This window comes from Pinus tabuliformis, chromosome 4_1, assembly GCF_031772625.1.
Source record: "Pinus tabuliformis cultivar Carrire ecotype Pingquan chromosome 4_1, CPIR1, whole genome shotgun sequence".
In the NCBI taxonomy this organism is placed as follows: domain Eukaryota; kingdom Viridiplantae; phylum Streptophyta; class Pinopsida; order Pinales; family Pinaceae; genus Pinus; species Pinus tabuliformis.
Window position 1 is genome coordinate 53446101 of NC_142303.1, and position 14747 is coordinate 53460847.

Consider the following 14747-nt stretch of genomic DNA (forward strand, 5'->3'; position numbering starts at 1 on the left):
CAATTGTTGGAAATATTGAGAGGGGGGAGAACCAGTTTTCCTTAGCAATTAGCACTTTTAAATATTTTCAGAGCATTAGTTAATCTTCAATTATTATTAATGTTTATGCAGTAATAACAGTAAATAAAAGAACATAGTAAGCACAAGAATTTTAGGTGGAAAACCCCCTTCAGGTCAAAAACCACCGAACGCTTTTCTAATAAATTCTTTAATCTTCAACCCCAACTGAAATGAAAGAAACAATTGCCTAGAATTCTAGAAATGCATTCTTCTCCAGCTCCCATTGGAAGGACGCCCCAACGCCCTGGTTTCTTCAATAATCAAATGGATGGATGCCCCAACACCCTGGCGAGCCACAACTCGCCCTAGCACCATCCTACTACCCTGAAGTGTTCATAGGCTCCAAACTGTAGGCGACTTCATACACCTGCCTAGCACCTCCTTATCACCCTATAATGACTAAAATAAGACAAGACTGTGGATTCCCAAACTACGGACAAGAATCCACGATACTTTAAGATGTACAATAATTTTCGTGTACTTGACCAAATACCCAATCACTCTATGACCTACAACTCAACCATGACATCATCCCAACAATGACTCCTATACCTCCCAACACTTTCTCTTCGACTCTAGGAAAAATGATTCTTTTACAAATGGCTCTTTTACAACCTTTACAATGATGAATCTTTTATAAATGACTCTTTTACAACTTTACAATGACGACTCTTTTACAAATGACTCTTGGCCTTCATACTTCTTCACAATATGCAAATGGTTGTCATGTCTTCAAAGGATGTCCCGATGCAATGCTTCCTTTGATTTGATACTTCTTCTCTTGAATTCTTGCTTGAAGTTGTACTTCAGTCTTCTTCTACCTACATGCAAAATTTGCCTGACAAAACCAATCCCAAAACAAAACAAAATACCCTTCAACTTACCTTTGCCTGCAAAACACATGTAAGTGCGTAATAATGAATAAATACAAATTAAAATTACAATGCGTACCTGAAGTGTGCTTGTCACTTTTGTTGTTGACTTGTGACAATAGTAGACAAAGACTCCCACTCTTAATATAGGCCTGGACTCTATGCAAGACTATATCCAAAACTGACCTAAAGATATATACAATAGAAATTGATGACAGACCCTAGACTTGTGATGGAGCAAGTTCTAAGCACAACAATAGAGACCATTCTATCAACTATGACAAAACAATTAACATGGACTTACAACATATAGATTTAGCAGACTTGGTGTAGCATCAAGAATATGTAGCATCACATGTGTAGTATCAAGAATATGACATCCAAAATGTGGTATCAAAACTAACTGTGACATATAGAGACATAGAGATATAACCGAGACCCTGTATGTGTTGAAATTTGGTACCAGAGGACAGGTGGTTCCCTAAGGCTTTGATCTTTGGCCTAGGGAAAAGTGTCCAAAAGAATTTAATTTTTCTCCTAAAGTGACTTTATAATTTTATAAAGTTAAATCTAATTATAAAGTGACTTTAAGTGATAAAGTTACTAAGTCTAATTTTAAAGTGACTTTTATAAAGTCAATGAAAAATTAGAAAGGAAAAGTGACTTTGGAAATAAATGACTAAGTGGGTCTTTATTAAAGTGGGGTGAATTAAAAAATAAAAAGTGAGATTTAAATGAACATTTAATCTCAGCCTTAGATCTCAATCTATTTCAGCCATTGGATTTAGAGATCACCCAAAAGTCACTTGGATCACCCAAAAGTCACTTAGGGTTAGATTAAAGGAGGAAAATGAGGAAAAGGTCATTCATTCTTTCATGAGCAGATTGGGAGAAGGAGAGCAAGAGAGCAAGAGAGATTTCTGAGCAGGGAGGAGAAGGAGACAGCAGCTTGGCACACATTCCAAGGCAGCAGTTGAGCAGATTTGTACAGCTGATTCAGCACACAGTGAAAGGCAGATTTTGGCATGATTTTCGAGGAGTGGTTTGCACAAAAATCGAGGAGCAGTTTGCTGGTTTTTCTGCACGCAAAACGAGGGTCGTACAGCAGCATTTAATGCTGAAAGTGGGCATGAAAATCGAGGAGGCCGTACAGCATTTATTGCTGTCCTGTTTGCTGTAATTTCCAGTTTGCTGTGAGGCATGGGAAAAGAGATAAGTTGTAAATTTGCTTGCTGATTTTTTGCTGAATATTTCTCACTGTGAAAAAGGCATTTTCAGAAATAAAGAAGAGCTCTCGAACTGGTTTTCCCCAAGAGTTGTAGGGGGTTTTTCCAGGGTCAAGTTGACCAAAAATCTCAGTGTTTAAATGTGTTTTAATCGCTGTTTATTACTGCTGATTTTTATTTCTGCAATTTCCAGCATTCTGTAAAATTTCCAGAATTTGTGTTTTCAGCAAATTTATTTTTTCCAGCTTGTTAAATGTATGGTTATGGGAAAGAGCATTTAACTATATGGGAGAAATAAGGAGAAACTGAAAACCGGGGTGGGAAATGAGAAATTTCTACAGTATGTACTTACGTTGTCCTGCAAAAAACATATGTCAGAGATGATACTCATATTTCAAATGTAAACACTAATCATACATACCTTGCTGTAGGAGACTTACCCTTGACTGTTGATGTGTGGTCCTTACTGCAGCGATCTTTGAATGCATGTTTTTTCTTGCCTTCTAGGAGCTCGATATTGAATATGTTGTATCTATGTAATTTCAGATCTACAAGGTCTGAAATTCCGTCCTATGGTAGCCCTTTGAGTCCTCTTTCCAACCCCACAGGTCTGATCAAGATTGGATTCTTCAAGAAAGAGTTATGCACAATCTCCCACGATGACCTGATTATAAATTAGTTCAGTAGAGCAAACTTGTACGAAGTGCCACGTGTCACTATTGCGACCTCCGGCCCTGAAAATGCTACTCAACAAGCTACAGTCCGTCTTCTTTCTGTGGCTATTTACGAAATTTGAATCCAATGCTCAGAGATAAAGTTATGACGATTTTCCCAATGTCACCTGTTTGACATGGAATTCAGGAGCCTGCAAAAACCCTAAGTTCCTCAAATCATATCTCTGAAAATATAGCGAACCTGTGAAAATTCTATTACTGCAGCAACTGATTTATTTTACCTACTTATTCTTCAATAAGTTATTTACGAAATCCCTTCAGTAAATATTAAAATAAATTCTATTGCAAACATCACACCATTAAACAGAAACAAATACATGCACAAGAATCAAACACATCAACTCAGTTATTTGGACAATTGTCCCCGGCATAAGCCAATGCGGGAAAACCGATGTAGCAGAGGAGGATTTTATTAATCAACTTTTCTTAAGTACAACTAGGGTGCCAGACTAGCTCACCCAACAAAGATAAATTCTCTGGTACCTCTCCTAGTTTCAGCGTCAGTCCAACTAGCCTCTGCGCAGCTCCCAGACCCTCTGCATCAACACTTTGCCTCACTGTTTAGCACTTGACCTCTTTGCGTCACCCATGCAGGCCTTCCAATGACTGCGCAGTCCTGCTACCTTTGCGTCTGCCTCTCTGATCTCTGCGCTACTCCTCCGACACTGTCCCTGCCTCTTTGTTACGTACTCGCTACCTCTTGTTGCAATCCAATCTTCTAGTTCGAATTTCTCAGCAAGCCCCGCTCCAGAAATCCAACCGACTAGTCTCCCTCAGTGTATCTCCAACTGACCCTCAAGTCTCCTCTTATACTTTTTTTGTTGAGTCTTCAACGACCGAGATTACATCCATAATCAACGGCTAAGATTAGATTTGGCTTGATCGATGTCATTTAGAACCTTCTAACCCAGTTTTATATTAATACCCATTAATATTTTTATTTTCCTAAGTTTAGACTTAAGAACCCATTAAAAATATTAATTATTTTAATATCTCCTTCACCGGGTAGAATTTCCCCAAACCATTTTTGGGTCTTGGAGATCTCATGTGCTTTAGCCTCTCCACCAATTTTCATGGCTAGAGCACATCCGATGCTACCCCAAATCAACACTCCCTCTTAGCGAGGAATGTGCTCTAGTAATACTCCACAACTAAGCATCACCCTGATCATCTAGCACCAGTACCTGTGTTGATGTTTGGCCTTCCTGCCCAACATCCTCTGCACTGCTGCATCCTGTATTGCTGCCCATGGCTCTACCACTGCCACTGCTACATCTGTACTGCAGCTCCCTCTGCATTTGTGCTGCTACGGTCCTTCTTCCCAACACTACATCTGCACTGCAACTCCCTTTGTATTCGTGCTGTTGCTGGTCCTTTCCTCCCAACACTGCATCTGCATTGCAACATCATACCCATTTCTGCTACTGAAATGGATTCTTTATCATCCCCATCTTCACACTGAAATAAGTAAACTTCGTTCTTCCAAGGGCCTTGGTAAGGATGTCTACCACCTGTTCTCCAGTAGGAGTGTAGCTCAACTATACAGTGCCTCGTTGGACACAGTGTTTGACAAAGTGACATCGAATATTAATGTGCTTTGACTGATCATGAAATATTGGATTCTCAGAGAGCTTGATGCAACTCTGATTATCACATATGATCATGGTCGCTTCCATCCTTCTTCTCAATAGGTTCACAAGAAGTTTTCTAAGCCATATGGCTTCGCACAAAGCTGTGCTAGCGGCCATATATTCTTCTTCAGCTGAGCTCAGAGCTACGGATTTTTGTTTCCTACTGCACTAGGAGGTCATTCCCAATCCAATGTTGAAACATTACGCAGAGGTACTTTTCTGATCCACTAAACTTCCAGCCCAATTTGCATCAGTAAATCCACTCAATCTGATATCCTTACTCCTGGTGTACAAGAGTCCATAATCGACTGTTCCCTGTATATATCTGAGAACATGTTTGGCTACTGCCCAGTGCGCCCTCTTCGGTTCCACCATGAACTGACTGAGGGTGTTGACAACATAACAAATGTCTAGCCTGGTATTGACCAAATACATCAGGGACCCTACGAGTTGCCTGTATAAGGTGGGATCAACATCCTTGTCTTCTGATGCATCAATTTTCTTCCAGTTGGTGATCATTGGAGTAGCCATAGGCCTACAGTCCTGCATCCTGAATCTCTTCAAAATTTCTGTAGCATATCTCCCTTGTCCAAGGAATATCTCCCCCTTCTGCTGCCAAACTTCCAACCCCAGGAAATAATGCATCTGTCCCAAATCCTTCATGTTGAATTCTGTGGCTAGATTCTTCTTGCAGTCCTCGATGAGCCTGGATGATCCTGTCAGGAAGAGATCATCCACATATAATACTAGGATTAGAGGCTCATTCTCTACAACCAGATAGTAGAGATTTGGATCTGTGTCACTCTTGACAAACCCCATCTTCTGCAAGTAGCCATCAATTCGACCATACCACGCTCTAGGTGCCTGTTTGAGCCCATATAAGGCTTTCTTCAATCTGCATACATGAGACTTCTTCTCATGTGTCTCAAAGCCTTCTGGCTATTCAATGTATACTTCCTCTTCTATTACCCCGTTCAAGAATGCCATTTTGACATCCATCTAATGAATCTCCCATCCCATCTGTGCTGCAAGAGATATCATGATTTTAATAGATGTATACCTGGCTACTGGAGCAAAGGTCTATCCGTAGTCAATTCCTTCCTTCTGAGCATACCCCTTAGCCACAAACCTAGCTTTGTATTTTTCCACACTGTCATCTGTAGCGTATTTAATCTTACTGATCCATCTCGAACCTACCACCGATTTGTCTTGAGGCCTAGGTACTACTTCCCAGACATCATTCACCATTATAGAGTTGTATTCCTCTACCATCACATCCATCCAAACTTGATGTTGAGCGGCCTCCTAAAAACTGGAAGGCTCCCCATCCTGAGCTACTAAGGCCTAATATCTATCTGGTTGTTTTCGCTCCCTTTTATTGTTTCTCGGTGCACCGATGAAATCTTCTGCATCCCGCAAAATCTGTCAAAGTTCCTAGCTTGTTCTTCCTCTGGTAGCAGGTGCATCTGTTATCTCCTCCTCTTCCTGTGATTCTTCCTATTCTGAGGGAGAATTCTTGGCTTCTGCTAGTTGAAGTGGTTTGACCAACGGCTCATCTTTTGACTGCTCCTCGGAAGGCATTTCTCGAGATTTTCTGAAGGCCCTATCTTCCATGAACTTCACATCTCGTTGAACTACTACCTTCCTGCTCCCTGGAAGATAGATTCTATATGCCTTAGCGTTCTTGCTATATCCCACTAGATATCCTTTCTCTGCAGTTTGATCTAACTTCTTCCTTTTCTCCTCAGGTATATGGCAATATGCTAAACTCCCAAATATCCTAAAATGGCTGACTTCAGGTGTCTTCCCGGTGAAGACTTTCTCTGGAGTAATCTTGCCCAATGCCCTATGAGGAGTTCTATTCTAGACATAGACTGTCGTGTTGCATGCTTTTGCCCACAGGAATTTTGGCATATCCTGATCATACATCATGGCCCTAGTTGCTTCCACGATAGTCCTGTTCTTCCTTTCTGCTACTCCATTCTGCTCTAGATTGTAAGGAGCTGTCCACTCTCTTCTGATGCCCTCCCTAGCACAAAAATCAGTGAAGTCCTTATCGACATATTCTCCACCATTGTCTGAGCGTAAAACTTTTATTTTCTTCCCTGTCAGATTCTCCACCAGAGCCTTGAACTCTTTGAATCGATGGAAAACCTCGTCCTTGGTTTTCAGAAAATAAATCCAAGTTTTCCTGGAGTGATCATCAATGAAGGTGACGAAGTATTCGACACCACTAAGAGCTTTAGTGGACATTGGTCCGCAAATATCTGAGTGTATCAATCCTAGTACACTCTTGGCCCTATTTTTACTTCTAGGAAATGCTGCTTTGGCATACTTGCCCAGAGCACATCCTCTGCATACATCATCTCGTTCTGTACTAAGATCTGGAACTCCTGTTACAGTTTTCCTGAGAATTCTCAGAGCCCCATGGTGCAAATGTCCCATTCTTCTGTGCCATAGTTCATTCAAATCCTTGTCTCCATTACTGCCTATCAGTGCCATTGGTGATTCTAGTTGTAACCTGTACAACCTGTTACTTCTGATTCCGATCTGCACTTTCTTTTTCCAACTCGGGTGTTTGACATATACTTTCTCCTTAATGAAGAAAATGTCATAGCCCTTGCTTTGAAGTTGTGATATGGAAAGTAAGTTCATCCCTAATCCTAGCACATGCAACACATTGGTAGCACGGAACCGCTCTCCTATTTCTGTTTGAAAAACTATGGTACCCTTCCCTACTGGAGTACACTTTTCCTTATTCCCCATGGTGATTTGAAAATTCATCCTTTCCTCCTGATAATCTGAGAAACATTCTCGGATTCCTGTCATATGCCAGGAGGCTCCACTGTCTATATACCATACCTCTGATGATGCAGAGCTTGTCACACAAGCAACTTCTTCTTCCAATCTGGAAGCCAACATAGAGAAATCGAAATTACTATCTCTTGTGCAATTGTCTGAAAATCTACACGAGTCTCCTAACGTAGATGCCTCTGCATCATGATCTCGACCCATAATTGATTTTCCCTTCTTGTCTCTGATTCCTTGCTCTGATACCATGTGAAAATTCTATTACTGCAGCAACTGATTTATTTTACCTACTTATTCTTCAATAAGTTATTTACGAAATCCCTTCAATAAATATTAAAATAAATTCTACTGCAGACATCACACCATTAAACAGAAACAAATACATGCACAAGAATCAAACACATCAACACAGTTATTTTTGGACAATTGTCCCCGGAAAACCAGTGCAGCAGAGGAGGATTTTATTAATCAGCTTTTCTTAAGTACAACTAGGTGCCAAACTGGCTCACCCAACAGAGACAAATTCTTTGGTATCTCTCCTAGGCTCAACATCAGTCCAGCTAGCCTATGCGCAGCTCCCAAACCCTCTGCATCAACACTCTGCCTCACTGCGTCAGCACTTGGCCTCTCTACGTCACCCACGCAGACCCTCTAGTGACTACGCAATCATGCTGCCCCTGCGTCTTCCTAAGTGGCTCTATGTTTGCCTCTCTGATCTCTGCACTAATCCTCCAACACTATCCCTGCCTCTCTGTTACGTACTCGCTACCTCTTGCTGCAATCCAGTCTTCTAGTTCGAATTTATCAGCAAGCCCTACTCCAGAAATTGAACTAATTGGTCTCTCTCAATGGATCTCCAACTGACTCTCAAGTCTCCTCTTATACTTTTTTTGTTGAATCTTCAACGACTGAGATTACATCTCTAATCAATGCCTAAGATTAGATTTGGCTTGATCCATGTCATTTAGAACCTTCTAACCCAGTTTTATATTAATACCCATTAATATTTTTATTTTCCTAAGTTTAGACTTAGGAACCCATTAAAAATATTAATTATTTTAGTATCTCCTTCACCGGGTAGAATTTCCCCAAACCATTTATGGGTCTTGGAGATCTCATGTGCTTAGCCTCTCCACCAATTTTCATGGCTAGAGCACATCCAATGCTACCCCAAATCAATAGAACCAAGATCTGAAATTCGGTCACGAGGTTCATCAAGATTTCGGCTCAAATGAGTTTTAATTTCAGCTTCTGAAGCTTCGCAGAAAAAAAGTTATAGTGAAAATTCCACGATGATCTGTTTGAAGCCACAAAATCCCTACTAGAGGAGGATATGAGGGTCATTATTTATATGAATGTCTTGAGTTGTGAGGGTCTTCAACAAGTGAACATTGTTGGGATTTTAGGAGCAATTTTTTTATTTATTAATTATTGACTATTCAATGACCACAACCAATTATGAGTGCCATGCCACAACCCCATAGGATTTTAGCCCACTAACTGGGGTTACTAACTTCAAACATGAATATTTCTCAAACCGTGAAGAATTACTTGGCGTGCCATATATCAATAGAAACATCTCGACGAATAGAATCCATCTAGAAGATCCTTGACTCAAAATAGAGTAAGTTGTCAAGTCAAAATTCTCTTGCAAGATCGAGGTAGCCCTTCGTGCTGCTTGGGTTGACATCAATGACAACCATTGATCAACATACCTCCATTGTTAAGAGGGAGTGTTGAAATAAGTAACTAGGTTCAATCTTCATAAATATACTCTTGATTCTTGTATATTGTAAAAATAAAGAAATATTATCATTATTATTTTTGTAGCATGGGTTTCATGTTCAAAGTCAATGTATTTGTAGGTCAAGCACCCATTGAGTGCTTCTAGGGCTTTGTCATAAAGTCTAGGAGTCAAATAAGTCAGTGTCATATGTAAAGACCCTATTGGGCATGTTGTATCATGTAAAAGAAATTTATTTAGAATCAAAAGAGTCAAATTTCCTCCTCCAAGACCAAGTCGGCCTAAGCAGAGACACGTCAGCCTCATGAAGGGTTGTTCGGCCTCCACAAGAAGCCTATATATAAAGAGGAACTCAACCTCATCAAGGATCAGCCATCAAGTTCGTTAGAAACACAAGAAAGGCAAGGAATAACTAGTGAATAAGAGGAAAAATAACGGGAGGAAGGGCTATCTTCATCTCACACATGCAAGTATACTAGGGCATCATTCTGCTACTGCAAGACCGAAAACTACAGTCACATTGGGAGGCCAAAATTAGGTGTCAAAAGGATCATTTTGCAAGTTGAGTTACTAAGGAAGAAGCAGCTCCCCAAGCGAAGGAAGAAAGAGACATAGTTCACCATCTTTTCTCACATGTGCCAAATTAGGGTTTCTGCAATAGAGGCCAAAAATTGCAGTCCTAAAGCAGTAGCCGAATTTCTGAAGAAGAGGCCGAAATCTGAAGTTCTGAAGTAGGTTGACTTGTGGTTGACTTTGTGAGTAGCAAATTCTTCAAGCAGAGGTTTGACTTGGTCTTGGAGGGGTCTTTGTCAAGGGTCTTAGGTCTTGAAATTTGTCATATGAAGATTCTATAAGAAGAAAAGAATTCATGTGGGTTTTCCTCTCAAGAGGAGAAGTTTTGGCCTTGGCTAGCAGCCTATATTTTGTGTCCTCTTGTCTCATTGATCTTCGTAGTTTGGTAGTTGTTTGATGAGAAAAACACAATAATAATCAAGTGAAAGAAGAAACTAATTACAAGTACATCAAATTAAGTAAAAGAACATCACAAGCAATTATCGAAGTAAGAGAAATCACCCTAATCTAGCTGCCTTAAATTTCTCAACAAAGGGCTTCTGATGAGAGGCAGGAAGTGAGATGTATGGTATCGGTAAGCGGGACCATGCAACAAAAATCAAGTTTTTTCCATGTAATGCTACTCCTAAAGCTAGTAGCCCATAAAGGAGATTCCATGGGACTAGGATACAAGATTAACCACAAAGTTGAGGTAAGGGAACAAGAGTACAGTCAAAGCCCGTTCTTTCCGCTGAATCCCCCACTAATCCATGCCCAAATGTGCCCAAGAAAAGCAAGCATAAACACCCAATTACATAATGAAAAATCATACCTTCGGGGTTGGATGGCCCACCTTCAAACATACGATCATAATAGATGAGCGAGGGCACACAATGGTTGGCTCAAGTGGCAGAGAATAGTAGCACATCGAGCTATCAGGTGGCTGCAAGGGGCTGTTGGTTGCCGGCTGAAGACAAATCTAGGAGAAAATTCTCCTATAGGGGTCACCCATTGGTGGTGGGTAACAATCCCATTGACCTACTTTTCTGGTCATGTGTTGCAAATTAATAAAATTATATTACATTATTTTATTACCATGATGCATAGCTTTCAGCAATCCAGTGTGAAGCAATCGAGAATATTGTCTTGGTAAAGAAGTGAAGAAAAACAATTGGATCAGCTAAAGGCTAAAGGCAATCCAGTATGAAGCATCAACAATATCGTCTTCGTTAAAAAGTGAAGAAAATCATTTGCACAAGCTAAATGCTAAAACTATAATATGATGCCATAGTTCAGCCCCTCAAGTTGTACTTGAAAACAGTGTTAAGCAGTCCCCATATGAAGTGACAGAATGTTCTACATATTTCAACTCCAAAATCACCCATTCCCAAGTGAGATGCAGATATCTAATAAAGGACTCCTGTAATGATGTGCAAACAACATCTATTTCACTGAAGAAAAGAAAGATAATATTTCTAGGGTTATGATATAAAGACAAAAGGTACCCCAGAATGATCCATCTTCTGGAACAAGATCTGGTCATTATTTTCATATTAAGAGAGAATTTGTCTTTTCATTCTCAATGGTGACTGTTATGCCTGACTTACATCATTCTTTTTTTATTGGAGATATAAAATAAGCTTGAGGCTGTGAGCATTAAAAATGGGTCAGAGATGCAAACACAGATTTCGGAGATAAATTTGAGAAATGCGTCATATAACAAGTAGTTACATCAATCTAACAACTGGACATTTAGATTTTCAGATGTGGGGAGAAGACAGGGACGAGCTTATTCAAATTCATTTCAAAAGAAGGAAAGGCAGAGAAATAAAGCATTAATAAGAACAACTAAAGATACTATATCAGAATTCAGCCAGTCCATAAATAGGCTACCTCTCTAGGTCTCTTGCAGTCAAAGTTGCACCCTGCAATTGCAATTGCATCTTTTAATTAACATTAAAAGCAAATATATATATAACCCCTAGGTTGCATTTAATTCCATCTTTTTTCTTGATCTTTCAACCGTTTCACTCCTATTTTAGCCAGTAGGTAATTTGAACAACAAAATATCTTGAACAATGGAGCCAACAAATGAGAAAATGACTTACAGGCTGCAACACATTTCCACCTTCATAATGGCATCCGATGCATGCTTTTTGAAATATAGCTTTTCCTTGTTGAGTCTCTAACATCTGTGCCGAAGATACTGAAACAGAAAGACCCATGGTAAAGAGTATGTGCACGTAATTATATTGGAAATACAAGACACCACAAGACATGCCCAGGCACCACTCTCATACCATCGATTGCTCACTGACTATCACTGACCACCTTGACACAATGGTGCAAAGGCCTTTAAAGTTTATATACATGAACAATGGCAGAATTGAAAAGAAATTATATTTATCACAAAAGATGTGAGACAGCAAAAGACATGCTGACTTTCTTACTCTTGAGTGTTAGCTGACTATCACTCAACAACTTGATACAATGGTGCAAAGGACTTTACATAAATGTATGATGGCAGAAATGAAAGAAATTATATTAACGTCCACCAATCACCAAGGCAAGGTCACTGGGACTCAACAGTGAGTTCAGTAGAAATAGCGAAGTAAGGATTGCATAGTGTATCTCCTAAAAATGTAACAAAGTTAGGCTAACAGCGCAGGGAAAGAGAACGGTTTAAACAATGAAGGAAAGCCTATACAATACTCACAATGAAGTTTTAACTTCTGTTGTTCCACTTCCTTGGTCTTCTTCTCTATTGTGTTTAGTAGTTTCTTGTGGCCATGGAGCCCAGATTTATGAATGCAGAGATTAGAGGTATGTTGCAGAGGACAAACTGCTACAAGTGTTCCAACCTCCAGCCAGAAATGCTTATGCATGATTGCAAAAGACAAGGGCATACAAAGGAGGATGACCTCCCAAAAATGCTGCTTGTGAAAGACAGAGTCAACACAACTATTCTACTCAGCGTAGTAACTATTACCCACCATTTTGTGGGTAATATCCCTAGGAGAATTTTTTTTCTCCAAGAAGATCCTCAACCGGCAACCACCAGCCCCTTGCAGCCACCAGCTAGCTCATTGTGTCATTTCTCCGTCACCTGAGCCAGCCATGCGGTCCCCCGCCCATCTGCCATGATCGTATGTTTGAAGTTGGGCCTCTGGAACCTAAAGGTATGCCTTGTCATTTGGAAATTGAGTATTGTAGTTTGCTTATCATGGACACTTCTGGGCATGGATTAATGAGGGGATTCGGCAGAAAGAATGGGCTAGGTCTGTGCTCTTGTCCCCTAGACCCCTTTTTAGGTATTAACCTTGAATTCTAGTCTCGTGGGATCCCTTTTACTGACCATTTGGCTCTAGGAGTGGTTTTTCATGGAAAACCCCAATTTTGGTTGCATGGTTCCGCTCCCTTATCCACTTATATTACCCTCTTTCCATTCATCATTAATACCCCATTCATGTAATATCCCATTTTAGGAATATCCCTCAAACCCAAGCAAACTCCAATCAAACACGTCCAAATGATGTAGTGACCAGGAAACTCAAAGTGATAAAAATAACAGTGGTACAACATATAATAATGTGAACATAAAATATAAGCAGATACTCAAGAAATGCAGAGAGAAATGCTAAGCCATTTTATTATACTAAGTAATGGAATGAGTACAAGAGGTGATCAGAAAGATGGCACCTCGTCTTACACAAGGTAAGTGAAGAAATACACTCAGAATAGCAAAGGAATGGCCTCTCTCTGAACTGCGTCCAAGCTGCTGGAGAACTGTTGTGTTGCTGCTACTACTGGAAATCAAATAAGGATTTGGTGCTGTTCCCCTCCTCAGAAAATGTTGAAACTCTGGAATCAGACTCTACTCAAGAAACCCAGAAAAACCCAGAAAGCTTTTCTAAAATAGCCGACCCCTGAAAATCACTCCCTGGGGGATCTACGCTGTCCCTCAAGGCTCTGCGCTGCCACTGAATAGAATCCACCAAAACTCAACCCGAAACACTGCCAAAATCCTCCAATATGCAAGAGCTGATCCCTTGCTCAATCTCCCAGCTCTAATCCTCCACAAAACCCCCAATTCGGAATTCCCACCAAAAGAACTGCGTCCCTCTCTCTCAAGACTGTGCAGACCTCAAATGCTCAGCTCCTCCACAATGCCAAAGATCAATCCTACTGCCAAATACTGCTGGAAACTACCTTGCCTGAGTAGGCACTCGAAGTCCCCTGGGGCTAAGGGTGAGATCTCCGAACGGAGACACTCAATGCACTAAACAGTGCTGCAGACAGGCTAAACAACCAACGTGCTCCAAGTCGAAGTGACTAGCTCAAATGCACATAATTGAATGACAAAATGAGGAGGCTCCCCTCTCCTTTATAGCGTTGGCCTCTCTCAATCCCAAGGCCCACCTCCTCCAACGCAGTCCCTCTCTTGCCACGTGTTCCTTTCCATCTGCGCAGTCCCTCCAAGTGTCTGCGTGGGCCCCATCTCTGCATGGTCCTTTGGCCCCCTTGGCTCCCCTTTAAGTCACAACGTTGTGCTACTAGGGAGTGACTTTATTCTAAAGGTGAGTTATGTCCCCCTTTTCCTCACCTTTTTATTTATAAATAACTATAGAAGGCAAAATTGAGCAAAATCGAATATTCCAATTAGCCATGGCTAATTAGGAATATTACAATTCATCATTTCTCCCACCTGGGTCCTCATTCCTCCACTGGGTCCACATAGGGTTAGCACTTAGAATGCCCCTTCCCCTTGCCCGCACCTTCGGTCATGGCCTTGTTACCCACCACTTCGTGGGTGATATCCCCAGGAGAATTTTCTTTTCCATGATGAGCCTCAACTGGCAGCCAACAGCCCCTTGATGCCTCCTACTAGCTCATTGTGCCATTTCTTTGCCACCTAAGCCAACCATGTGGTCCTTCACCCACCTGTATTGATCGTATGTTTAAAGATGGGCCTCCTGAATCTAAAGGTATGTCTCTTCATTTGGTAATTGAGTATTGGGTTTACATATCATGGATACTTCTGGGTGTGGATTGATGGGGGGATTTGGCGGAAAGAGTGGGCTTAGTTTATGCTCTTGTTCCTTTGGACCTTAGTCCCA

The 14747-nt window shown here is 40.8% G+C and overlaps 1 protein-coding gene across 1 annotated transcript in view; it reads right to left on the bottom strand.

Moving 5' to 3' along the window:
- CYTC6A (Cytochrome c) overlaps positions 1–14747 on the bottom strand; it is a 103391-nt gene that overhangs the window by 31500 nt on the left and 57144 nt on the right. Inside the window, exons 4-5 of the mRNA XM_089419182.1 lie at positions 11739–11836; positions 11524–11555 (exon numbers count right to left, since the gene is read on the bottom strand). Of these exons, the coding sequence (XP_089275308.1) occupies positions 11524–11555; positions 11739–11836 (130 nt within the window). The remainder of the gene's footprint in view (positions 1–11523; positions 11556–11738; positions 11837–14747) is intronic.